The 27,668-nt window shown below is 50.4% G+C and overlaps 1 protein-coding gene across 2 annotated transcripts; it reads left to right on the top strand.

Annotated features, from left to right (window-relative positions):
* Positions 1–27,668, top strand: ADRA1D (adrenoceptor alpha 1D). Of its 2 annotated transcripts, XR_013992271.1 has the most exons (3): positions 1–1,629; positions 21,492–22,837; positions 27,618–27,668. XR_013992271.1 is itself a non-coding variant. In XM_081033709.1 (2 exons), the coding sequence occupies exons 1-2, from the start codon at positions 513–515 to the stop codon at positions 22,091–22,093; spliced, it is 1,719 nt and encodes a 572-aa protein (XP_080889835.1). In that variant the 5' UTR covers positions 1–512; the 3' UTR covers positions 22,094–22,956. The 2 variants fall into 2 exon arrangements, 1 of the variants encoding a protein (XP_080889835.1); XM_081033709.1 differs by lacking the exon at positions 27,618–27,668 and having other exon boundaries at positions 21,492–22,956.

Genomic DNA, 27,668 nt, shown 5'->3' with positions numbered 1-27,668 from the left:
CGGCGACGCGGGGGTGACAGCGCCCGGCCCGAGCGCGAGCCAGCGCCGCAGACCCTGCGGACCCCGGAACGCCCGCTGGCTGGGCGCGCACAGGCCCTTCTCTCCGCGAGTGCGGCGTCGCCACCCCGCAACCCCTGGCGCCGGCCTCCGCCTCCTCCTTCAGGACGCCGCCCCTCCTCCGTCCCGCCCCACGCGCCGAGTTGCGAGCACCGCAGTGGCCGCCGCCTGCACCGCCCCGGCCGGGAGCCTCCGCGCGCTCCGAGAGCGGCGCCCGTCGCTGGTCCGGCTCCTCGGTCAGACTCAGCGCCGTCGGCGAGGTGCCCCAGCTGTCGTCCTCGCCGCCCCGCGTGGCTCGCGGGCAGCCGCGCTCCGCGTCACGGTAACTTGGGCAAGACCCCGACGGGACCGGCGCGCGGGGCGGAACTGGAGCTCCGCGGCGATGCCCGGTGCCCCGCTCCCTGACGGTCGTGTGTCCTGCGCCGGGGCCCGGCCCCCGACGGCCGAGCGTTGAGATGACTTTCCGCGATCTACTGAGCGTCACTTTCGAGGGACCCTGCCGGGACAGCGGCGCCGCGGGCTCCGGCGCGGGGGGCGGCGCGGGCGGCGCGGGCGGCGCGGGCGCCTCGGAGGGCCCGGCGGTGGGTGGCGTGCCAGGGGCCGCGGGCGGCGGCGGCGGCGGCGTGGTGGGCGCCGGCAGTGGCGAGGACAACCGGAGCTCCACCGGGGAGCCGGGGGCCGCGGGAGCGGGCGGCGAGGTGAACGGCACGGCGGCCGTCGGGGGGCTGGTGGTGAGCGCGCAGAGCGTCGGCGTGGGCGTCTTCCTGGCAGCCTTCATCCTGATGGCCGTGGCCGGCAACCTGCTTGTCATCCTCTCCGTGGCCTGCAACCGCCACCTGCAGACGGTCACCAACTATTTCATCGTAAACCTGGCCGTGGCCGACCTGCTGCTAAGCACCACGGTGCTGCCCTTCTCGGCCACCATGGAGGTCCTGGGCTTCTGGGCCTTCGGCCGCGCCTTCTGCGACGTGTGGGCAGCCGTGGACGTTCTGTGCTGCACGGCGTCCATCCTCAGCCTCTGCACCATCTCCGTGGACCGGTACGTGGGCGTGCGCCACTCACTCAAGTACCCCTCCATCATGACCGAGCGCAAGGCAGCTGCCATCCTGGCGCTGCTGTGGGTCGTCGCCTTCGTGGTGTCCGTGGGGCCGCTGCTGGGCTGGAAGGAGCCGGTGCCCCCTGATGAGCGGTTCTGCAGCATCACCGAGGAGGCAGGCTACGCCGTCTTCTCCTCCGTGTGCTCCTTCTACCTGCCCATGGCCATCATTGTGGTCATGTACTGCCGCGTGTACGTGGTAGCGCGCAGCACCACGCGCAGCCTGGAAGCGGGCGTCAAGCGTGAGCGGGGCAAGGCCTCCGAGGTGGTGCTGCGTATCCACTGCCGCGGTGCCGCTTCGGGCGCAGACGGGGCGCACGCGGGGGTGCGCAGCGCCAAGGGCCACACCTTCCGCAGTTCGCTGTCCGTGCGCCTCCTCAAGTTCTCCCGCGAGAAGAAGGCGGCCAAGACTTTGGCTATCGTCGTGGGCGTCTTCGTGCTCTGCTGGTTCCCCTTCTTCTTTGTCCTGCCGCTGGGTGAGTGACCCCTCTCCCACAAGTCCCTTCCCTTCTACCCTGTGCCTTCCTAGCACCTGGACTTGGATGGTCCTCCCAGGTGAACGGTGACTCTCCACCTCAATACGGAAGGTGCGCTTAGCAACCTCCTTGGTCTCTTCGGCAGGTGCGTGCACTTTGTGGGGGACAAACAAGAGGCGCTTCGCTCTTGCAGGATTTGTTTTACAGGCTTCTAACTTCTGTCCTTCCCTCCAAGCCATTGCCATTACAAGCCCTGGGCTTGTTTTATGCTCCTGACCCCTCTAAACATAAAGGTCCGTGGAAATCTGTGGAAGTATCTGTCCACAGTATGTGGTCAGCAGTGTATGTGTGCCTCCACATATTAACCATCACCACGACTCCACCCCCAGATATACATGCCAACCCCCAGAGGTGGTACACAGAGTGGATCGGCCAACATTCATCTATGGGCCGCAAGCCCTGGCCAACATGTACATCAGCAGACACCAGAACCCACCTATTTTCTCCCAGCACTTCCCAGTTTGGAAGCTGGCCCCATTCAGAGACCCTCCCCAGCTGGTATCTGTGAATACCCTGGGCTCTCACTTTTGCAGTCTCCTCTTGGAGTGGGAGGGAAGGGGGCTATGTGAGGGTGAGAAGGAAAGGGGAAAGGGCAGATCACCCAATGAAAAGTTAATATCGTCATTTCTTACATTTACTGAGCCCTTGAGCTCTTCCAGAGAACTCTCCTATTTCTTCCACAAGGGTTCCTGCACTCCTCAGAGGCCAGCAGCTGTTCTCAGGGGTTTCCCCCACCCCCACACGTGAGGCTCCTCCTGGAAGCCTTGGGGCTGGTCATCACAGGGAGGAGAAGGGGTACAGCATTTCTGGCAATGGATTTGCCCTGAGTCACTTCTCCCATGGCTGTAACGTTAGCAAGCCCAAACTGGGGCCTCCCTGCCTTTCCCAGGTCTGCTCCTTCCACACTCTGCAGCTGAGTCAGGAAGAGACAATGGCCTCCCTCCTGCTCCTCTGCAGGCACTCTCCACCGAGCAGCTATAGTGACCTTTATACATTATAAATTAGTGTCGCTCTCTACAAAAACCCCTCAATGCTTTCCCACTGCCCTGGGAACAAAATCCAAACTCTACACCACAGCCTGTGAAAGGATGACCTTCAAATTTATTATTGTCCAAACCAAAATGAGACACTAGGAATATTTACAATGGAACCGTAGGCGTGAACCAGGGCAGTGGGGGCAAACCCAGACATGTGATACCCCTCCTGTAAGGAGGGGCCTGAGGGTCTGCCTCCCCTCCAGCCTCATGGCTTGGCTGCCAAGCCTTGCGCTCACTGCGTGCTGTAGCCCTTCTAACCCTCTTCCAGTTCCTTATCCACACCCAGAGCGGATGTCCTTGCCTTTGTTCTTCCCTCTGTCCTTCCTGTTCTCCCCAGCCCCTCCTGACCAACTCCCCGTCCTTTAGGTCTCAGTATAAATGTCCCCTCTTTAGAGAGGCTTTCCCAGATGCCTCGGTCTCAGTGTGTCCTTCTCTGCATTTTCTCCCTAGGGACACAGGCTCTCTTCCTTTACCAGCTCCTTAACTGTAATCACATCTGTGTGTTGTTTGGTTTGGTATCTGACTTCCCTCACTGACCCAGAAGCTCTGCAGGGGTAGCGCTGTGCTATCTGTGCCGTCACTGAATCCACAGCACCCAGCATAGTACCTGGCGTATGAGGAGGAATAAACCACAACAGCAAGGACCACAGGCTCTGGCACCAGATAGCTGGGTTCAAATCCCAGCTCCACCCTTTACTAGCGGTGTAACTTCTGGCAAATCCCAGAACTTTCCTGTGTCTCTGTTTCCTTATCTGTGAAATAAGAATGGTGGTGATGGTTATAATGCCAACCTATTGGGGTGTGGTTTATATCACACATACAGTGAGATAGTATGTGTGACTTTAACTGTGGCAGGTGGTGAATGAATAAATCACCAACTTGAAAATCACCCAGCCAGAGGCTGTTGTGGGAGGAATGGAGGCAGTAGAGGGAAGGATGGAGGGCGTAGGGGGGAGGCAAATAGGCGGGCAGGAGAAGCCCTCCTTTAGAAACCCACCCACCCAGTATTTAGAGCCCGGAAGTCCACCACCGGGATCCTTGCCCTGCCAACCAACCCCTACTCCAGCCTTGGTCAGCTGTGCCCCGTCCCAGGTGCCCTCATCTTCTCTCTGCCCCTTCGTTCACACTGGCCTCCTAAGGGGAATGAGCAACGTGTGTGTAGAATGCCACCTTGCTTTATGGTCTTTTAATTTCTTTTAAAATTTCTGGTTACAGAATACTGCACAGATAAGGAGAAAATAATATAACAAGTGCTCACGTACCCATAATCATCCATATTAAACAGATGGTCACATTTGGCCATATTTGCCTCGGAACCCTTCCTCTCTCTTTTCAAAGAAATAGAACACAGCCACAACTAAGTGTCCTGCTCTTATCCTTTTCTTGTTTGCTCCCTTCTTCTCCAGAAGCAAATCTGGTGTTTATCACTCCCCCACATATGTTTATACTCTAACCACAAGCATCTGTACCACTAATAATATAAAGTATTGTTTTGTGTGTCTTTAGAATTTATGTAAATCCCACCGTGCCTTGTGTATCAGTCTTCAGTTTGCCTTTTTCACCCAATGTCGTGTGTCTGAGATTTATCCATGCTGGTTCATTTTACAGCAGTGTAGTATTCTCTTTAAGAGTGTTCCACAGCTTGTTGATGCAGTCTCCTGCTGACTGTTCCTAATTTCTCTGTTACAATCAACACTGCAAAAGGCTACTACTGTTTTCTGAGGTCAAGATCACATGTCCCCCTCTTCCACGAACTCATCCCTAAATGTCCATGGCCTTTGCCCTAGCTGGCACACAGTGGTCTTTCTCAATTCCTCCATCTTGCTGCTCCTCACACCTGGCATGGGGACCCAGGGGTGTCCTCCCGTACTGTCAGCTTAGGTTCTGTGACTTTGCTGCCTCCCTGACCACCCCAGATTTAGTTAGGTGCCCCCTCATTCTCCCCAAACACTCTGCATATACCTTTATGTACTGTGCACTGTAATTGCCAATATTCTTACACATACCATTAAGCGTGAGGGCAGAGTAAACTGCACATATGTAGGCATAGAGGAACGGAGGCCTTTGCAGGTTGCCTTTGGCTTGGGAGACCTGGAATATAGAGTCTGAGAAGAGGGGTCACAGGATGAGGCAAGATGTCATCAATGGATGAATAAATAGTGGTGTATTCATTGACCGGACTGCTATACAGCTAGGAAAAATAACAAACTTGATGCCCACAGCAACGTGGATGAGTTTCATGGACACTCTGCTGGGCAAAATAAGCCAGATCTGAAATTAAAAGCTTGCATATATTATGTGGTTCTGTGTATATGAAGTTCAAAAACAGGCAAAACTAATCAGTGATGATAAAAATCAGGATGGTGTTTACATGTGTGAGAGAGTGTGGGGGGGGTGTTATTAACTGGAAGAGAGTGCAAAGAAACCTTCTGAAGGGCTAGGAATGTTCTATATCTTGATCTGGGCAGTGACTACTTCCGTGTATGCATATGTAAGGTCATCAATCTGTACTCTTACGATGTATGCACTTTATAAACTTGACTTTTAGCATCTTAATGAAGAGAGGGAAAGCAGGAGAAAGCTGTGATCCATGCTGAGGAATTGGTGTCCAGACTGGAAAGCACACTTTGGCAGCTGGCTAGGAGGATTGATTCAGCGTGTGTGTCTGAGAGTGTTGGCCAAATGTCAAAGAACCCATCTCCACAGGCTCCCTGAGGTCATGCAGGGGTCTCATGTAAGGGTCTGCAGATGCAGGGGGAGAGACAGGCTGCTTCAGGTCCTCGGTAATGGCAATTCTGTCCCCTGGCCCAAAAGCCTGAAGAAGGGGCTGGCATTACATTTTCTATCTGTGCCTTTGTGGCACCTGGCGCATAGTAGGTGCTCAGTCAATGTGTGTAGAAGGAGGGAGTGGTAGAACCCCTGGCCTCTTCACATCCTGCCATTCCAAGGGTCTGGGTGGCAAAGTACAGTCCTCTTTATTTTTTTTTTTTTATTGTGGTAAGAACACTAACATGAGGTCTACTAACAGATTTTAAAGTGTACAATACAATATTGTCAACTATAGGCACAATGTTGTATAGACACAATGTTGAATAAGATCTCTAGAGCTTATTCGTTTTGTCTAAGTGAAACTTTATGCCTGTTGATTAGCAACTCCGCACTTCCCCTTCCCCCCATTCCCTCTTAGACTATATGAATTCAACTACAAGCATAACTCGTTTTATTGCACTTTGCTTTATTGGTGCTTCAGATATTGCATTTTGTGTTTTTGTTTCTTGGTTTGTTTGTTTTTACAAATGGAAGGCAAGACCCTCCACCAGCAAAAAGATCATGACTTGCTTTATTGCAATACTCACTTTATTGCGGTGGTCTGGAACCAAATCCTCAATATCTGCAAGGAATGCCTGTGTTATATTTTAGATAACTTATATAGATGGAATCATGCAGTCCTTCGGTGACTGGCTTATTTCATTTAGCATAAGAGCCCTCTATGTAAAGCCAAGTATCCTTATTAGTGATGTATTGGAAGTGGCCCCCCATTTATGTGACCTAAAAACTTTTTAAAACATAAAAATTAACACTTATTGAGTGGTTACTATGATTAGGCAATGAGCTAGGGTTGGGATTTCTTTTATCATGGGTAGTTTCAAACACATACATAAGTAGTCAGAGCAGTATGATGACCCCTGGTACCCGTGATCCAACTTCAACAAGTATCAATCCAAGGCTAATCTTGGTTCATCCCATGCCCCACCCACTTTTCCACCACTGCAGATTAATTTGAAGAAAATCCAGACAGCTTATCAGTTCATCTGTAAATTCTTTAATATATATTTCTGGAAGATAAGAACTTTTTAAAACATAACCACAACCCATTATAATGCATTAAAATAATTGTTTAATATCATCAAGTATCAACCTAGTCTTCAAATGTTACCTATTGCCTCTTAAATTTTCAGTTTGTTCGTTTGAATCAGAATCCAAAAAAGGTGAACACATTGCATGTGGTTAATTTGCCTCCTGGGTCTCATTAATCGATAAGATCCTTCTCCCTCTACCTTTTCCCTTTCAATTTATTTTGTGAAGAAGCCAGCTTGTTTGTCCCAAGGAGTAGCCCATGGTCTGTAATTTGCATCCCCATAGTGCCATTTAATATATCCCTCTGTTCCCTGTACTTCCTATAAAATGGCTTGATCAGATTCAGGTTCAGTGTTTGGGCAAAAATTATCTTTTGTGATGTGAAGGGGTTCAGGTGCCATCAGCCTGATCATCCATTATAATGTGTCCCATCAGCCTTTCACCTGCTGGTTTTAGCAGCCATTCACCATGGCCTGGACTCATTACATCACCAGGACTAAAATGGTGATATCCAAATTCTGTCATTCCTTCTACATTTGTTTGCTAAAATTCTAAAAAGAATTTGCCACTAGCTGTTTGGTTACTTGAAATAGAATGTATGGAAAAAGCAGGAGAGCTACTCAGTGCTCCCCTTTATCAGAAGAGTCAATTCTCCAACATTCTTTTCAAGGGGGATCAATAGGATTTTTTAGCACCATGACACAGTGAGTTTTAAATCTGTCACATACTACAGACATCACTGTTTTGGGGTTGGCCAACGGGCGCCCTTTCAAGTTGGCTCCTGAACCTTTGGCACAACCCAAGGCATCTTAACCACTTCCTCACTTTCTGATCTGATGAGGTATTTCAGGTTCAGCTTGTACTTTGTGTGTGTGGTGGGGGAGGGGGGTGCTAGACCTGGAAGCAGCCATTTCTCTAAACAACTCTGGTCTCTTTTAGTGGAAAATGATCATTTAAAGACCACGATCTGAGCTCTCAGCTGTTCATTGATAGTGGGCCGGTCACTGACTTAGTGGACAGAGCTAGGAAATACTTTGTTTCTTTTCTCTTTTTTTTTTTGTAAAAGAAAAACACACCACTGATGGGGGTGAACTTCTGTTCTTAGGCACAGATCCCTCCTCTGAGGGTCTTGTCCTCTGCCCAATTCTTGCTGATATGTGAGTCCCAAACATCCAATAAACTGCTAATCATTCTGCATCATTCCTTAAAGACTTGGATATTGGGGTCACATGCTTTCTCCTCCTCTCTCATCCTTACCCTGGCATCGGTGTGACTCCTCTGAGGCTGACCCATGCTGGTACCCTGACCTGGATACTGCGGTGACTTCCCCCTCATCCTTTCCTCCCAGGGCCGTACCCTAGCCCCCATACCCACTTTGATCTAACTCCCCCCACATCCTCAATGAATCTCTGCCACCTGAGTTGATCTGCTCATTGGCTTCCATTACACCTGCTCATTGACCCCAACCTTGACCAAGCCTTCACCTCCCTGCCTTTACCTTGCCCTCCGGTTAGTTAGCCCTCCTTTCCCAGCTACTACCATGATCCGTCACTTTACCCTCTCTTGCCATCTTGAATTCCCTGGCCTTCACCTGCTTCTGTGAGTCCCAAAACCTGAATTCATACATTCCTTCATGTGGAGTGGAATGCAGTGTCGCTGGTAAATGTTTAATAATTGGCTCTGGAGTGGGGACTAATTTATAGCACCTGCCCATTCCCATGGTGTAAATAGTTCCACTGGATCAACTCTAAACTACCGAGGAAACATCCGCCTGTTTGCAAAGTTCCTGAAAATTAAACAATCTGCTCTGTGAGCCATTGCAAACCAGTGTTTAGCTGAGCACTTGCTAAAGAAAATCACACTTTCCATAATCAGGCTTCCTCCTCAGGGCAGCCTCAGGGTGACCCAGAAGTCCTGCATGTTCCCTGTTGGCTCTGAGTCTCTCTCAATCCCCTTTCTTCCTAAGGGATCTCACTCCATCAGCCCTCCCTGTCTTCCACCTCTCCTCTGTCCATACACACAGCATGTGGACGTGGCCTGAGCGTCCCATAAAAATGATTTGTCCTCAACCTTGTGGCCCTTCCCCACCTTCTCACGATAATCTTCCCTCCTTTTTACTTTGCAAGAATATTCTTTACTTGCTTTCTTATTGTAACTTACTTTTAAAAAAATATTCCAATATTAATCTTAATCCTAAATTTCAGAGCTGAGATTTGAACTCAAGCACTCTGGTTCCAGATTTCTTGTGTCTTCCTGTCAGGGTCAGAGGTCAGTCTGGGGCCAGGATTCAGGTCAGTTGGCAGCCATGTTTCTTTTTTTAATAATTCTTTTATTTTTCAATTTTCAGTTACAGTTGACATATAATATTGTATTAGTTTCAGGTATACAACATCGTGATTAGATATCTGTATAATTTACGAAGTGATTACCCCAGTAAGTCTAGTACGCATCTGACACCATGCATAGTTATTACAGTATTATTGACTATTTTCCCTATGCTGCACTTTACATCCCCAAGACTTCTTTGTAACTACCAATTTGTACTTCTTAATCCCTTCCCCTTTTTTACCCAACTCGCCAATCCCCCTCCCATCTGGCAACCATCAAAATGTTCTCTGTATCTATGAGTTTGTTTCTGTTTTGTTTGTTCATTTATTTTGTTTTTTAGATCCCATGTATAAGTGAAAGCAGATGGTATTTGTCTTACTCTGTCTGACTAATTTCCCTTAGCATAATACCCTCTAGGTCCATCCAGCATGTTGCAGATGGCAAGATTTTATTCTTTTTGATGGCCAAGTACTATTCCCTTGTATATATGCACCACATATATACACTTAGGTGTATATGCACCACATATATACACGTAGGTGGACACTTAGTTTGCTTCCGTATCTTGGCTATTGTAAATAACGCTGCAATGAACACAGGGTTTTAGAATTAGTATTTTGGGTTTCTTTGCATAAATACCTAGAAATGGAATTGCTGGGTCCTTCTTTATCTTTTGTTATAGCCTTTGCTTTAAAGTCTGTTTTGTCTGATACAAGTATTGCTACCACACCTTTTGTTTTGTCATTTCCATTTGCATGAAATGTCTTTTTACCATCCTTTTACTTTCAGTTGGTGTGTGTCTTTCAATCTGAAGTGGATCTCTGGTAGGCAGCATATATATGGGTTTTGTTTTCTTATCCATTCAGCCACCCTGTATCTTTTGATTGGAACATTTAATCCATTTACATTTAAAGTAATTATTTATAGGTATGTAGTTATTGTCATTTTATTATTCATATTTTGACCTTTTTTTCTTCTTCTTAAAGAAGTTCCTTTAACATTTTTTGCAATACTAGTTTGGTGGTGATGAACTCCTTTAGCTTTTTCTTATCTAGGAAACTCTTCATCTGTCCTTCAATTCTAAATCATAGCTTTGCTGGGTCGACTAATCTGGAGTATGATCGAAAAATATGGTGAATGCTTAAATTTAAAACATTTTATTACAGTAAAAGACATTGTCATTAATCCCCCTCAAAACACTTCCCTTTACTTCAGATACACTTATCCCATCATTCTTGCCACTTTCTAAAGCAGTTCTGGAAGTCCTCTTTCATGAGTGTCTTTAGTTGCACTGTCATGGCTGCCTCCATGCCCTGAATTGATTCAAAACATTTACCTTTCATGGTCATTTCGACTTTGGGGAAGAGCCAGAAGTTGCACGGTGCCAGATCCATTGAACACAATAATGTTTTTATTTAACAGAAATTGCCATATAACAAAAGCAATGTGTGAGACGGAGCGTTGTCATGATGGAGGATGATTTAAGGCACACTTTAAAACACACCTTCTCTCAATCTTAACGCACACCCAACTGACTGCACCGAACAAGCTGAAACTTATCACACCCTGTTACCAAGGTCATACCCTGTTACTAAGGCCTCTTCCTGTATTGAAGATCCCTGCCTTTCCGTTGGATGGGACTCGGCAACAGCACTCACCATATGTTTTGATCACAACAAAAAGACTCCATGTCACATATCGCTTCTGGTATGGCAATTTATGTCAAATAAAAACATTATGGTGTGTCCTCATCCACCTTATTCACTGGATCTGGTACCATATGACTTCTGGCTCTTCCCCAAAGTCAAAACGATTCAGGACATCGAGGCAGCCATGACAGCGCTACTAAAGACACTCATGAAAGAGGACTTCCAGAACTGCCTCAGAAAGTGGCAAGAACGATGGGATACGTGTGTTCAAAGTGAGGGGGAGTATTTTGAGGGGGATTAATGGCAATGTGGCTTTTACTGCAATGCTTTTTTTTTTAACTTAAACATTCACTGTATTTTTTTATCACACCTTTGTAGTTTTCATTTCTGACTGGTTCATTTTTATGTTTTCTATCTCCATTTTTATTTTTCCTGTCTCTTTGTTGAAGTTCTCTCTGAGATCATCTATTCTCCCCTTAGTTTTACTGACCATCCTTACTACCAGAGTTTTGAACTCTATACCTGGTAGATTGCTTGTCGCCATTTTAATTTAGTTCTTTTTCTGGAATTTTGTTCTTTCATTTAGGGCATGTTTCTTTGTCTCCTTATTTTTGCTGCTTCTCTGTGTGTGTTTCTATGTATTAGGTAGATCTGCTACATCTCCCAACCTTGGCAGGGTGGCCTTATGTAGTAGGTGTCCTGTGGGGCCCAGTGGCACAGACTCCATGATCACTTGAGCCAGGTGCTCCAGGTGTGTTCCTTGGGTGGGTTGTGTGTGCCCTCTTGTAGTTAAGTCTTGATTGCTGTTGGCACATCAATGGGTAGGATTGCCTCTCAGGCTGGTTGTGAAGACCGACTGTGACTACCATGGAGGAGCTGTTATGCAAGGGCTGATCCTGTAGAGCAGGATTCACTTTCGTGGGGCTTTGGCACCTGCCGAGTCCACCCTTTGGGTGTGTCCTTTGTGGAGGTGGTTGGGTGGTGCTCTGGTGTGGTCTGAAGCTGGCCACTGGGTGTGTTGCTTCTGGGGCCTCTTGGGAGGGCTCTAGTTCAGGTCAAGATCAGCCGCTGCCTGTGCCCTGCCCAGGGCCACTTGGTATGAGCTACAAAGTGATCTGCAGATGGTTGCTGCTTCTCCTGGGCTTGGAAGTAACTGGGAGAGACTAAGCTGTGAACTGAGTCTGGCTGTCACTAGTGCCAGACTTGGGGCCACTTAGCAAGAGGCCAAATGCTGACTGTTTGGGGTTTGTGAACCTTTGAGAGATTTTAGGAAATTCCACAGCACAAGCCAAGGCAGGCCATTTATCTGTAAAAGCCACTGGAAGCAGCTTGGGTGTGCCCAAAAGTTGGGCGGGACAGGGTCTCAGGGAATCACTAGAGCAGGATGGACAGTGTTAGCAAGGTTTATGGAGTCTCAGATATGATGCCTCCAGGCTGGATGAGGGGAGGGTTCAACAAAGGAACAATGGCTTTTGCCAGCATTTTTGTCTGGGAGAGAGCTGCCCCTCCAGCCCTCACTCTGCAGCCAGACAATTCAGGTCCTCCCTGTATGACCCTGCCATTTTTCAAGCAACTGCCACAGTGCTGAGTCCATCTGAGAGTAAGTTTGTGCATGAGCCTTTTAAGAGGAATGCCTGTAACTCCAGCAGCCCTCGGCATCACCCAGACAGAACCCCCTTAGCCACAAATCCTGCTGGTTTTCACAGCCAGAAGTTATAGGGACTTCATTTCCTGGCCCTGGTGGTCCAGGCTAGGAAGACCAGTGTGGAGCTGGGACCCCTCGCTCCTCAGGAGGGACCTCTGCAGCAGAGATAGGCCTTCCAATTGTTAACCACTTCCAATTGTTAACCAATGTAGGTGTGGGACCAGCTTATTCCACATCTCTGCCCCTCCTACCAATCTCGATGTGCCTTCTTATATATATTCTTAGTACCAGATCTGGTGAATGAGGTGGATGAGGACACACCATAATGTTTCATTTGACAGAAATTGCTGTACTACAAGCGATGTGTGACACAGAGTGTTGTCATGATGTTATAAAACTTCCTTTCAGCTAGACTTCAGGCAATTCTCAATGATGGTTGTTCTGTAGTTTAGCTGTAATTTTGATGTGATCATGAGAGGAGGCAAGCATAGTGTTTACGACTCCACTATCTTGACCAAAAGTCGGCAGCCATGTTTTAAGCTTTAAATCTCACTGAACACCTCAGGCCGTGCGCTCATCATCCAGGCTCAGTTTCATGTTCCCTTATGCCCCAGATCCAGGCCATGATGGGATCCTGAGCATTGCCATTGGACAGGACCACTTCTTGTGTGCCTTGATCCTCTCACAGACCCCAGAAGACCCCTAGAGCTCTTGAGCCCACCCCTCAAGGGGAAGTTTCTGTGTTTCTGAGCTCATCTCTGGCCCCATCTGAGCCGTTCCTCGCCCTGTTTCATGAACTATATGCCCACCAAAAAAGGTCTCCTGTGAATGTCAAAGGATTTTCCTGCCGTCGCTTTGCTGGTGGTGACCCAGAAGAACAGGGTCCTAGACCCCTAAGAGCTGGCATTGGGGCCTCATGAGCAATGCCTGGCAGCTCAGTGCTGGGACTCCCAAACAGAGTGACCACTGCCTAAGGACCTTCTCTTTTCTAGCATCAGCACTGATATATCTGTGAGCCATTTGTCAGTGTGGTCCCAGAGCTGAGAGGCTCAAGCTCGGATCAAGGTCCGGTTCAGCTGAGCACAAAGGCCATTTGGCAAGGACTTCAGCCTTGGGCACTGAGTTTGGGTTGTAGCCACTCCAACGCCACAGACGAAGAAATAATGAGTTAAGAAGTGACAACAAAGCATAGAAAGAAGGGGGACAAAGAAGAAAGGTGGAAAAAGCTAGCAGGGAGAAGGGGAGAGAAAAGAGTTAAAGGAAATGGTTGGGGCCCAGTGTAGGACTTGGGGCAGGTCTATGACTCGTCTCTCTACCAGGCAGTCTCTGTGACTCTAGGAGCTGCATCTCACCCCCCACTAGTGATGGAGTGGGTGGGAAAAGGGGAAGGCTGGGGTACAGCCTGATATTTCATGGTTGGCTGCAAGTTATGAGAAAGGCTGGCTGTGAATTCTGACATTCTGCCAAAAAGAAACAAGTTCCCTTCTGTTGAGGCCAAAAGAGTGCTGTTAATCACACAATCCGCCCCTTGGCTTCAGAGCTGTCACTCCTCAACAAGGCTTGGTCAGATTGGTCACTGCCAGCTATAACTGGCATCTCTGCAGGAAATCCTGGGCCTGGTCATTTTTGTTCCTTAGGAGAGAAGCCTGACCTGTGATGTTCAGCTGCAAGTACCACCCCCATAACCTCACAGGCTGATGCCTGAGTTTCCCCAACAATGTGTAGGCCAGACTGGCCCATCCCAGAGATTGGGCTCACCTGTTAATACAGAAGAGGGTCAGCCTCTTCTGATCAGTGGCTATCCACCTCCCAGACATTAGGTTAGACTCCTAACAGAGGTGCCTCAATATAGGGAATGGGGGGAGGCAGGTGGGAGCAAGCTTGACAGGGACGCACATAAAAGAAAAAGGTCAAGGAGCAGAGAGAAGCAAGCAATAGTTGTGTGTGCAGCTATCTCCTTCCTGCGTCCTTACCACCTCTCATCAGCAAGTACATGTGGCCACTGCCCTGCTCCAACCTGCCTGTTGAGTGGGGAGAAGTGGACACTGATGTACACACTTGTGCCCTGCCTTTCTCAGCAATGGGCAGAAGAGTTGCCACAGCAACAAAGGCGTAATCCCTAGATTATGGGGACTGAGCAAAAAAAAGACATGTCCACACAAAGAGTGACTTGGGTCAGGTCCCTGACACAGCCTGAGACAGGAGTTCTTACGCAAGTGATGGACCCAGAGAGACTCTCAGGAGGCACCTTTGTGGGAGCGAGGGAAGGGGGATGGGGCGGGGGAAGAGCTAACCCAGGATGTGGTCTCAAAGTCTGGCCTCAGCCTGGCCCCACCTGGAGCCCTGGAGCAAGATCAGCACAGAGAATTGCACTAAATGGAGGCAAAGGGGCTGGCCTTTTCTATCCCCTTGTCAGTCTGTTATTGGCTGTGAGCTGCCCCTTGGTGGGGAGGTGTCATCTCCCATTCAAAGCAGCTCCCATTGGCCGAGGGCAGTTCTCCATAGAAAGGGTAACTATGAGCCTTAGCAGCCAATACTCACAGCAGCTGGGGGCTGTGGGCACCAACAGCATCGACTTCAAACTTTAGAGGTAACTCATGAGCAAAGACTTGGAGGGGAAGGAGAGGGCCAAGCAGCTCTGGGGCTTCTCCCAGGAAGTGGGGGTCTGTTTGCCATTCTCTCCTGAGATGCAGTTCCCACAAGCAGGCAACAACCCAGCCCTCTTGGGTGTTCTAGATAGACCTGTATACACAGGAACTGAACCAGACATGGCAACGCCCACAGGACACCCTTGAGGCCACACAGAAGGGCAACGAATGCCACCTAGCCTGGTGCAGGCAGAATTAAGAGGTGCTCAAGGCCACACACTCCATAAACTACTACCTCTTCCCCAGATGCCCAGGGGAGTGGGGTTCATCACAGAAAAGCTCCTGGAGATGGTGGTTCCAGACCTGAGTCTGAAGAAGGGGAGAAAACTGCTGTGGGGCGGGGATGGGGGGAAAGCATCTTCCTGGCCCGGCCAGTGTAGAAAAGTGCAGAGGTGGGGATGGGTATGCTGCTTGGGGGAATGCTACTGGAGGAATAAAGCTCCTGGCCACCAGGATCCCTGGAATATCAGGGAAAGTTCTGTTTTTATCTTTACATTATGCTGCAGGAAAATCAAGTGCTTTAGGACTAGACTAACTTACGTTCAAATCCTGACTCTGCCACTTGCCCTCTGGAGATAACTAGAATCTTTCTGCAAAGTGGGATGCCAGTGCCATGAGAATTAAATGAGAAGTGCTTATAGGGCTCAACATGGAGCCTAGGAGGTACTAAACACTCAGAAACCATTAGCTCCCATTTCCCTCCTCCTCACTTTAGAGGCCACCTACCCAGACACCATTTATTCATTCATTCAACAGATGTTTTACAGTCCCTGCTCTGGGTCAGGCACTTGTGTTAGAGGCTGGGATGAAATAACAATTAATCCCATTCCTGCCTTCAAGAGACCTAGAGTCTAGTAGAGTAGATAGAGCAATCATAAATTTTATTAAAGTGGAAGCACTCGTGAAAGGGTACCTAATCCAGCTTAGTGGAGGAGGATGCCTGACCCGAGGCTGGAGGGGTGGGTGGGAGGAAGCAGAAAGCACCATGGGAGTGCTAAGGGCCAAGCAGAAAGGAGGACAGAGCCTAGCTCCTGTGGGAAGACCTGCTTATGGCTTCGTGTGGCTGAATTTGGAGGGAGGCATGACAAAGATAGCACTGGGTCCTGAAAAGGCTTTGAATGCAGCGCAAGAAAGTTTGGGCTTATTCCTTGGAGCCACTGGAAGCCATTCATGGTTTTCAGAGGGGAAAGGAGAGAAACCAATTTTCTGATAAAAGCATCCAGCATCTGTGTGCAGAGTGGAGAGGACAGGGGACCACTGGGGGCTGTCACAGCCATACAAACAAAATGAGATGCCAGACTGAGCAAAGGCTTCAGGAACAAGGTGAAGGGAGGGACCCTGCTGGAGAGAAAATCAAATTCACTGGATGTGGTGACAAGTTGGACATGTGGGTAGAGAAGGACTCATTCAGCAAACTCAGCAAATGCTGAGTGCCTGCTGTATGCTCAGTGTGCTCATGAGGTTTTGTGAGCGATGGGAGGGCAGCGGGGAGAAAGATGATAGACACAGTGAATAACTCAAATCGTACAGGAGAAAGTGGTAAGTGCTGGGAACAATGGTAGAGCCAGGTGAGGGGGATGAGGAACACGGGATGGGGGCACCTAGCGATTTTAAGTGGGAACCGGGAGAGCTCATTGTAATTACAAGATTCTTCTTATCGGGCACTCCTGTATCTTTGTAGCATTGAGGATGTGAGAAGGAAGCCACAAAGGAAACTGACACAGAGTCAAAAATCCAAGGGAGTGGCGCCTTAGAAGCCACAGTGAGGTGACAGATACCCAGCGCAGTGTCCACAGGTTGGGGGCCCAGCTGGGATGGGCTACAGGGCAAAGCAGTGGAGGGAAAAGCAGATAGGGAAACGGAGACAGCAGGTGTGGATGAAAAGGAGGAAGAGAATGAGGGCGCCCCCGGGGTAGAGGCAAGCTCCCGGGTTCCACAGTGCAAACAGGGAGGCTGACCTGGAGTCGCAGGACAGACTCTTTTCTTAGCAAGCAGAAAGAGGTGAGGAAGGTTTGAGCAAGTCCCTAACTTCTTTGGCTTCTGTTTCCTCCGTGAAACAGGAAGTGAGGTCAACTGCTCTGGAAAAGGTGAAGGGGTGGGTGCAGGGCTTGTAGAGAGGAATCCAGGCTCAAAGGAGCCGGTGCAGGAATAGGGGAGAGCAGGCTGAAGGTGGACGGTGAGACTGCTGGAAACACAGGACACTGAGCTGAGGTCAGGGATCCTAGACGTGTTCCAGGAGTTGGTGCGTCTGGCTGGAGAAGTTCCACCCAAATCCAGAAGGATGCAGATATAGGATGAGAATGGCTGAGGTGGGAGTGAGTAGGAGTTTCAGCCAAGCTGAGAAGGAGGCAAACAGGAAATGATGGGAGAAAACAAAGGGACTGGCAGAAGATCAAAGTACAGATGAGATAGAGAGAGGACAGGAGGCTGCAGTCAGCGGTGGAAATTGGGTTCTTAGTAAAGAAATGAAATGCTCAGATGCATGTTTTAAAAGAATCCCCCAGCTGCTGCGTAGAGAACAAGGTGTGGGGGCACAGGAGCAGTTACCCACTTGAAAGGATACTGCAGGTAGATGACGATGGTAGCTGGGACCAGCGTGCAAAGAGGGGATACTGGGACCAATAGAAGTTGGTGATGATGAGATGCAGGGCGCGGTAGAAAGAGAGGGGTCCGAATTTATCAAGCACCTACAATGTGCCAAGCATGGTGTGGAAAGCCAGCTTTTAAGGATAAGATAGACATGAAACCAATAGTTACCTACAGGGTTCTTGGCACATAGAAGTAAGTAGATGTGCTGGGGGGCGGGGAGTACAACTAACTCTGCTGGAGGGGATGGTGTGAGGAAGGCTTCCAGGAGGAGGTGCCACTGGAGCGGGCACTACTAAATGGAGGAAAAAGGACGGGTACCCAGAATGATCATGTGCAAAAGCCTAAAGGCAAGACTGGGGAGCCTGCTGTGGCCAGAGGGCAGCAAGAAGTCAGTGACCATTTAGCTGATTCACATGAAGACAGAAGTAGGGCTACAGAGAGAAGTAGGAGCCACAAGAGAGAGTGAAGGGTGGTGCTAAGTGCCTGGGTGGAGAGGTGAGAGGCTGAGGGAGGGCTTCCCATGAGAGCCTCTGGTTCCAAGGACAGCTGCCAAGATAAGTTAGCACAGCTGGGCTTCACGCCTGCAAGAAAGGCTGTGGGCAATATGGGGAGTGGGAGAGGGAGCCAGCTCCGAGCAGAAAAGGGGGTGCCTGGAACTGAGAGAGAGTGGCTTTGTTTCAGAGCCCTCGCTGCCCATTGAGGCTTTCCTGTATCTGGGCTATAAGCGCTGACAAAGGTGTGTGCTGGGCAGCTGGAGAGGGATGAGGAGGCAAGGCAACTGGTCAGCTGGAGTAGCCATAGCTCAGTGGCTGGGGGAGGAGAAAACTAGGAGTGGCTGAGACGGACCTTGTCCACTGATGCCCCCACAGCAGGGCAGCATTGCAGGGACCGCGTCCGTGAGCCAAGTGCCCATCGCCAGGGGTCTCAGGGCAGTTCCGCACCTCATGACATGCAAAGGGAGGGAAGTGCGCACCTGCACCCCCCTCCCCCAGACACCCTTGCAAGAGGCTATGGGGCAATGAGAGAATGTTGTGGGGTGGGGGACGTGGAGCTGCAGGGACAGAGAAGCAGGGTGCAGAGAGATGCAGAAGAAGACTGCAACACTCTGAAAGAGCTAGGTCTGAGGCTTAGGACCGCCATCTATGAAAGAAACAGGAAACGTCTCTTGGGAGCTGCTGCTTGGAAGCTGGAGCCCAAGTCACAGACATCTGTATTTTCCAGGCAAGATGTCTGAGCAGTGGGCAGAGAGCAAATGAAACAAAGTTCTGGCAGATGCTGTTGGTGCCTCACCCATCTCCCTTACTGTACTAGTGGGCTAACTTCCACCCCAGCACCTGCCTTTGTCACTTAGCCCCAGGGGCTTTCTTTGCCTCCTTGTCTATCCATGCAGCAGGCAGGAGGTGTGGAAAATTAATGACTGATGGGAGTGGGTGTATAGATATCCCACCTGCCTCACCCCACTAGGGGGCAGATTACTCTGAAGTTCCTGTTCTTCACCTTCTCCCAGAGCTCCCCAGGGAGGTATTAAACCCCAGTTACCCCCAGTGGTGACAACTCCAATAGCACACCTTTTATCGGCTTCCTTCTCTTCCCTGTCTTTTTCCCACTCCACTACTGGTGTTTCATTTACCTCCCAAATTAACAGCTTGTACTTAAATCTTTGTCTCAGGGTCTGCTTCTGGGGGAGCCCAAAGTAAGACAGAACATCAGCAGGACACAGTAGAAAATTTGGGGGCTGAAAAGCTGTTTGAATCCCAGCTCCTTTGTGTGTAAGGAATTCCCAGCTGGCAGCAGGCTTCCCAATAGGTTGGCTGAGCATAAATTCGAGTGTTAATGTTTACAACAAGGCCCAGACCATACAATGTGCCATGTCGCCCACTAATCTGAATCAAAACTGTACTGATAACATTGCCCTTTGGCCGGCTTCAGGCTCGTCACTGAAAGCATAGTCCGCTGATTTGTCATTTGGGCTAAATATAAAAACCTGTGGGCTGAGTCAGAAAGTTATTTTCAGCACTCTGTCTTACTTTGCAGCCGTTGAGAGATGCTGTTCAGAAGGCCTCCTTCCTGGAGGCTGAGGTCAACCCTGGTGGCCCCCACATTCCAGGGACAACTGCCCAACTTCTTTTTCAAGGGATATCATCTCCTCAACACACCCTAACTGATGACCAGCCTCCCCCAAACCCACCAGGTCTCTGTTTCTGTTTCTGGCCACTCTCCAGAGGTAGGAAGTGGGTCCCTTCCAGGTCTGAGGTCTCCTCTCTCAAAAGCCACAGAAATAAGGAGAGGAGAAGTGAATAGACAGCAGTATTTCTTAAGAACCTGTCAAGTGCTAGACCCTGAAATTTATGAATCTTCACAAAATCCCTGCCAGAGAAATATTATTGTCTTTATTTCACAAAAAGGTGAGACGTAGATGACCGGCAAAATAACTTGTTCAGGACTGTGTGACTAAGGTTTGAATGGCTTGTGCCACACAATGTTGCATGACCTTCCTTTTCCTCCAGGGTGTCTCTTAGCACCAGGAATTCTCTATATAGGGGGAGATGGGTGATATGCAGATCAAAGAGGAAGGCATGGTTCCTCTGCCCCCTCAGTAGGGGACCCCGTTATTTCTTAGGGGACAAGGGAAGAGCAGGTCCCATGTTTTGCCAAGGACCCCAACCCCTGGCCTGTTCAGCCTCTTGGGCACTTGCAGCTTCTGCCCAGCATGGGACACTCCTGCCACCTACCCTCTACCCCTGCTACTGGCTGAGGATGAATGGGGCTGAGATGACCTCCGCTTCTTAAATAATGCCTTTGCATTTTGCCAGGTGCTTTTGGAGACATGACTCCTTTCCAGTTCATGGTGGAAATGGCAGGGGAAAGGTTTGTGAGGAGGAAGGTCTTCCTGGCACAGCTCAGATCCCAGTGCCCCCGCCCCCTCCTGCCTGGCAGTTCTCCCTAAAGCCATCCCAGAAGACTTCCCTGACCACTTCCACTGAGACATCCCCACTGTCCTGCATTCCCACAGCCATGGATATTGTGTTTATTGAGGTTTCATTCTAGGCACTATCTCTCTCCTGCTTAAAAATATCCTTGGCTCCTAACTGCCACAGACTAAAAGGCGAACTTCCCAGAATTTATGGCCTTTCACCATCTGTCCCAGTGAAATTTTCTGAGCACATCCTATACGACACTCCCAGGTCCCAGACTTGTGATCCTCTTGCCCATCTGTCCCTCTCCCCCTCCTCATTCTGGTTGGCTCCTGTCCATCCTCTAAGACCCCTGGAAGCTCCCCACCCCACCTGTGTTCCCATGATATTCGATCCACATTGCTAGCAAGGGAGCAGGGCTGTTTGATGTGAGCCCAGTGCAATGCTTGGCATGGGCAAGCCTTTCTCAACATTTAATTCAGGGTCTTTATCCCTTTTTGTACTGGGGACTACTTAGGATCCCTTCTCAGTGTCATCCTTTCAAAGGCACAAAATAAAATACAAAACAAAGGACTGCAACTGAAATCTATTTCATTGAAACTCTTTGTCAAAATATTTTTAGATGAAATTTGATGTAGTAATAAATGTGCTTCTAAGTTAAAGCATGAAATAAGATCTAGTGGTGCGTTCTAAGGACCATCATCTCTGAACAGTGAAGAGCATAGACAATTCTTTTGCCACATCTGCAACTATCTACAGGACCTGCTGCTATATTAGGTTGAACCTTACGAACCTGCTAATGTTGCACCCGTTTTGAGCTACAAAAACGATGGTTTCGTATAGTTTTGCCTAATTCTACTCTGCTTTGTTGCCTACACTCATCATTGAGGGACATGATCAATTTCAGGTAGATGTAAGTAAAACTGAAGATGACTATTTTTCCCCCATCCAAGTTCATGGACACCAGCAAATTATATCAGGAACCCCTTAAGGACAGACACCTTGAGAGCTAGTTGATAACTCAGCCAGGGCCCCTGGAGAGCGGGGAGGGTCGCCCCTTTGCACCCAGGGGCTGCCCGGGCCTCCTCCTCTTTCCAGAGCATCTAATCCACGTAGGTCTTTTCTTCCTGCAGGCTCCCTGTTCCCGCAGCTGAAGCCCTCGGAGAGTGTCTTCAAGGTGATCTTCTGGCTCGGCTACTTCAACAGCTGCGTGAACCCGCTCATCTACCCCTGCTCCAGCCGCGAGTTCAAGCGTGCCTTCCTCCGCCTCCTGCGCTGCCAGTGCAGGCGTCGCCGGCGCCGCCGCCCCCTCTGGCGCGTCTATGGCCACCACTGGCGGGCCTCGGCTGGAGGCCCTCGCCTCGACTGCGCCCCCGGCCCGGTCGCCGCGCCCCCCGGTGCCCCGCTGGTCCTCACCGCGCCCTCGGCCCCACGCTCCCCAGGCACACCCGAGTCGCAAGCTCCCGTCGCCGGCCGCCGAAAGCCACCTTGCGCCTTTCGCGAGTGGAGGCTGCTGGGGCCCTTCCGGAGACCCACCACCCAGCTGCGTGCCAAGGTCTCCAGCCTGTCGCACAAGATCCGCGCCGGGAGCGCGCAGCGCGCAGAAGCCGCGTGCGCCCTGCGCTCGGAGGTGGAGGCTGTGTCGCTAGGCGTCCCCCACGAAGTGGTCGAGGGCGCCACCTGCCAGGCCTACGAGCTGGCGGACTATGGCAACCTCCGGGAGACTGATATTTAAGGACCCCGAGCTAGGCCGGGGTGTGGCTGGAGGAGGGGTATACAATGGGATGCGGGTGAGGGCTGGAAGGGAGGCTGGCTTTGGTCAAGAGGCCGGTGCGGATCAGGGACTCGAAAATGATTAGGACAACTGCTCTCTGGCAGCCCCGAGGAACTGAAGCGGGAATGGCGCCCTGAAAGGGTGGAAAGTTCTGGGCCCCCCTCTTGGACACAGTTGCCCGGAGCTCCTCCTTTCTGAGGGAGGGGCTGCAGACTCCGTGGGGCCATTTGCTCACAATCCCTGTTTGAGAAACACTGCCCCATCCTTTCCCTGAACCCTGGGTAGACAGCCCCAAGTATGGCCAAGGCAGGCCTGCCCCTCCTCTCGGAGGAAGTGGCATAGAGGCACTGCATGGCTGCCTCCCTAGCAAAAAGCCATTGGGACTAAGGCTTCTCAATGAACATAATTGCTCCTTACTGCCAACTGGAGGAACCCAGAGGGCCTGCCACGGCCACCCATAAGCTTTGGTGGCAGATTGGATGACCCTCCTACAAGCCTGTTGTATTTATCCTTGGCCCAGTCCCCGGTACAGATGGTCCTCCATGCACACCGCGTCACCTGGCCCTGCCTTTATTACGTCCCCCAGGGGCCTTACTGTTTACACTCTGTACATAGCTCATTGTGCCTGTGCCTGTCACCTCTTGCTGGGATCCAGAGCCATCAAATGGGGAGAGCTTTATTTGTCATTTTGAGACATATTTATTGGTAAGAGTACTTCTATTTTGTCCAAACTGTGCAAACTGTCCCTCTTTAGCTTATAACCCGTAAAGAACTACTTTTTTTTCTTTTTCTAAAATTCTTCAAGTACTAAAGGCCCACAACAGGATAGATTGGGTATGTGTTCACCATTCCAGTTTCAACGTAACTATCTTTTTAACTGATGGCTGCTGTCCTTTGGGATTTTCGGCATGACCAAAGGACTTGGGGGAGGGAGGGTTGTTGGCTTTTAAAATTCACATGATTAGTCTTGGGAACCAAAGAGGAATCATAAGCACAAATTTACACTTTGTCAGTCTCCCCAGATGTATCTGTAATTGTTCTGAAGGCCTCAACGAGGAAGGCAGCCATCAGTTGAATGGGTGCAACATGACAACAAAAACTATACAAGCCCGAGTAGACAGATGTACATGGTGAGGGAGAGAATACCTACCTGGGAACCATGTTTGTTAGCTTTGAGTAAAATGACCAACACTTCAGGAGACTACAGGTAGTTCAGTCTTCAGCTGTATAGTATCAATCACGTACATCCAACCAGCGTGAGAGTGGTAACTGTGGCCCAGAAACAGGACCCTCAGAAGCAGGGCTGATTAGACAAAACTGTGAGGTGTTTGGAGTGGGAGTGTTCCAAAACCGGAAGGTCCAGCTGCGGGAGCCAACATGGGCCAGTGTTTCGAGCCAAAATTTTCATCGTGTACTGGGAGTCTGTTTAAAAGGTCACTACAATTTCAGACCCCTCATCCCAATTTTACAGGGTAAAAAGGCAGCCCATGTCGGGGCTCGGGAACTGCCATTTCACCTGAGTCTTTAACAGGTCCTGGACTTCTGGCCTGGCATCCCCCCAGGGAACAGGAAGGGCAGTTTAAGGCAGGTGTGGAAACATGTGGCACACCCCAAAGAGGGCCCCACTTTGCAGCACATTGTCCACCCTAAAGCTGGGGACTCTAGGGGACAGCCCCTGTGGTCTCACAGAAGTGGGGGCTGTCGGTCAAATCAGATTAGTGAGGGGGGCAGACCCCCATGTCAGAGGATTAAACATTGGGTTCCTGAGAAGGGGTTCAGCGGCAGGGGAGAGTCCCTGAGCAGGGTGAATGTTGGTTCCCACAGGCCAGGACAGTTGAACCCACAGGAGGTCAACAAGAGGGGCAAGGGAGCAAGGGAGTCTTCATCAGGAGGATTTTCGGGGGGCCTCTCTGCCCTCTATAACAGCGGGTGCGGAGGCAGGCAGTGCTGGCAGCTTGCCCAGTACTTTCTCTAGGCGCAGTCATCAGTCATCAAAACATGTCTGCTGTTCAAGCCTCAGTCTCTGTCTCCTGCACAGGGGCCCTCTGCACACAGCTGCCGCCTCCTGTACCCCCCATACCAGATGCAGAGCCTTCAGGAGATGGAGGAGGGCTGCAGAGTCCCCAGAGAGGCCATGCCACGGCCAGGGCATCCAGGGGCCTTTTTCTAATCATCAATAAAGCACTGAGCTGCTGACCTTGGTCTCAGGACCTGCCAACAAGTCATAGAGTGGCCAAGAGGAATGGAAGGAATAGTAGCAGCCCTTCTGGGCTTGCAAGTGATTTGGGGGAATTTGGAAGAAGTGCATTCACTGCACCATTTCCTGGGTCCTTGGCTTTCCCAGCCCCGCAGCCTGGCCTACTGATCTCATTAAAGAGTGTCCCTGAAGTGCATATAAAAATGGGGCTGTTGTCTCTAGGAAGTATCTATGAAATGTCAAGGTGACTGGGGGAATAAGGAAGACTCCCAGCGCCCATCAAAATGGGAGTAGGAGTTCCTTTGCACAATCCTCAAGAAATGGGGTGAGGCCTAAAGGAGTTTGTTAGTGGGAAGATGATGGTCCTGTGAGATGTGACAGAGACAAAAGCAAGCCTCCAAATTCATTGGCATTTGCCCAATTGCCACCACGCCCCACCCCCCCATCCTTAGAAAGCCTCATTCCTGCTTCCTACCCAAAACTTCCGGCTCTAGTCCACCCTCCCTCTCAAGCCGGGCTCTTGCCACCCATCTTGCCTTGCTTCCCACACTCTTTTCGGGACCTCTGTCCCCGGCATCCCACAGGGCTGGTTTTGCAAGTCACCTGGGACATTACATTTCCCCGATCTCCTCCCCTCTGTCTCTGCCGCAGTCCACACTGGTGGCCACTCCTGCTTCCTGAAATGTTCCTCTCCCTGCCCGAGCCACGCCCCTGGGATCTCTTCTGGTCCCCTGACCACACATTCTCTCTCCGACTCCTGCGCAAGCGCCTCTCTCTGTCCTTAAATGTCCCCCAGGGTTTTCTTTTTCCTTTTCTCAACTCTCCACACAATCTCATCCACTCCAAATCATCTCAGTCTCGTACATAAATGGCTCCCAAGTGTCTGTCTAGCTCCAAATGTGTGTTCATTATCCCCCTGGGTGACCCCCAGCACTGCAAATACAAGCCCAATCACCTGCAAAGCCATCTCCTCTATTTCATGTGGAAACGACAAGGCCACTGATGCTGGGGCTTCAGGCTCCCTGAGGCCCTGAGCTGCCCATCCTCTCCATACTCCATCATCTTCCCAAGACCCCCTTCCTAGATCCCCTGCCCAGACCTAAGCCCTGAATGTCCCTCAGCATCCCTGGTAGCTCACATACCAAGGTCACCCTCACTTAGAGTCCACTGATAGGACCCATATCTGTGTCCACCAGGCGGAGAGGGCTCTCTGTCCCCAGGGCTGCTCAGGACTGGACGTACATGTTCATTAAGTACTGGATCTGTGGATCCAGGGACCTCTCCCTGGGACACTACCCCAGTGCCCCCCGGTAGCTGGCTCAACACCACCATCATTGTGAGACCGTCACCCCAGCTCGTCCCACCAATCCTCAAAGGGCTAGAGGTTCCATGCTCCCCCAGCCAGAGAGCCAGCTGTGCCCTGGACTTCAGCAGGGACACTTGCTCCACATGTCTCCCAGCCCAGCAAACCCTCCCACCTGAAGCCCCATCCCTTGCAGGTCCTTCCTCACCGCCACTGCTCCAGATGCTGATAGGTCCTGAGGAAACGTTCGGAACCTCCGTGGCCCTCCGCTCAGTGACCTGTCAGAGCTCAGACTCCTTAGTGCCCTCCTGACCCTGTTTCTATTCCCATCCTATTACACCCCCAGGGGGTTACATGTTCATGGTCTACTTGGAAAGAATTTTCTTTCTTTATTTCTTTTTTTTTTCTTCTTCTTATAACTCCAGCAAAGCACAAAACCAGATGCTTGTAAAGGCTAAACCGGTCCCGCAGCCTCTCCGCTTGGAATAGTTCTCTGGCAATCCCGGTGGACCCAGGTGGTGCTGGATGTGAGGCCTTTGGAAAGACTGGCTGCACTCATTCTCCTGTCCATCCAGGCTGTCATTTTTCTCCTCGCCAACACCCCATTCCCCCTCCCCTTAGCAGGAACAGGGAAATCAAAGGGAATTCTGAACAGGATCCCGCCTACATTCTCAAATTGGTCTTGTCTGGGGCTCTGGGGGAGAATGAAGTGGAAATTACAGGAAGAATTTGGAATCAAGAATATGTCCAGGAACTGGGGCCACAACAGGCTGAGCTTTCAGAGCCAGGAGCCAAAGGGAGAAATGTAGCTCCAGGCCTCACCCGTGACACCCGTGGACGTTCCTTCCAAGGGTTCTCATTCATGTGACTCCACCATGATATCTGTGTCCAACTCTTTCTGTCCTGTCAGAAACCAAAGAAAGAGTCCCAATTCCCATTCCTGAGAGAGAGAGAGAGAGAGAGAGAGAGAGAGAGAGAGAGAGAGAGAGAAGAGAGAGAGAGGGACCCATGCAGGTCCCACTCATCTTTGAACAAAGCCACATAGGTTGGTCACAGGCGAGCCTATGGATTGTCTAATTTGGGGACCAGTCAGCACAGCTGGGCTGGCAGATGGGAATGGGACAGATCGTGCAGTACAAAACCCAGCTGTCTGGATACCAGTGTCTGTGGGTGGAGTGCTTTTCCTAGACGGAAGAGGGGCGGGGCAGGTAATGATTGATCTCCCCAGCATGCTGGATCTGTTGACTCTACAGCTGCAAGTCATAAGGAAGCTGATCAACAGCTGCTTAAACATGGGCTATTCAACACGAAGAAAGACGTGCCATGGAAATGGGCAAAATACACAGGGATGTGGAGCCGTGACTTGGGGACCAAGCCCATAGCCTGGTGCACTCCATCCTCTCATCCAAATGGCTCATGCTTCGATCCCAGCCTTTTGTAGCCAGAGCAGATAAGGCAGATCAAGGGAGTAGAGGATGAAGATGTCAGATGTAGGAGGTGATGGCAGCCAAAGTGTACGAGGCTGTGTAAATCATGGCAGGACTCTGGGTTTCCCGCTGAATGAGGTGGGCCCTTAGGAGGGCTTGAGAAGTGACAGGACCTGACTTTGGGTGAATAGGGTCACTCTGGCTGTCATGTGTGAGAGTGAAAGAGACCAAAGCAGAAGCAGGCGCCCAGTTAGAGAGTGGTGACTGCAACAATCCAGGCAAGAGGTGGTGGAGACTTGGCCATTGGCCATGAGGATGGAGATAAAGGATGAGAAGAGCTAGATTCTGGAGATTTTGGAGGTGGCATATACATGAGCCACCCATGCTCAGCATTCCCAAGCTACCATCAAAAACTGCCTGCCGTATTAGACGCCCTTATCACTTCAGGAAAGATTTTGTTTCTTTCCCTTCTCCCACGTCCCCCTAAATTTAGGCATTTCCTGAAGTTCTATTCTCAGGTTTCTTTTCTTTCCTTCTTTTTTCTGTTCTTTCTTCCAGTGCCACCCATAGGAGCAACCATGTCTCAAACCCACATTTCCAGCACCAACA

The sequence above is a fragment of the Rhinolophus hipposideros genome (genome assembly GCF_964194185.1).
Source record: "Rhinolophus hipposideros genome assembly, chromosome: 22".
Taxonomy (NCBI): Eukaryota; Metazoa; Chordata; class Mammalia; order Chiroptera; family Rhinolophidae; genus Rhinolophus; species Rhinolophus hipposideros.
Note: the sequence above shows the minus strand (reverse complement) of the source record. Positions and strands in the feature narration are given on the sequence as shown.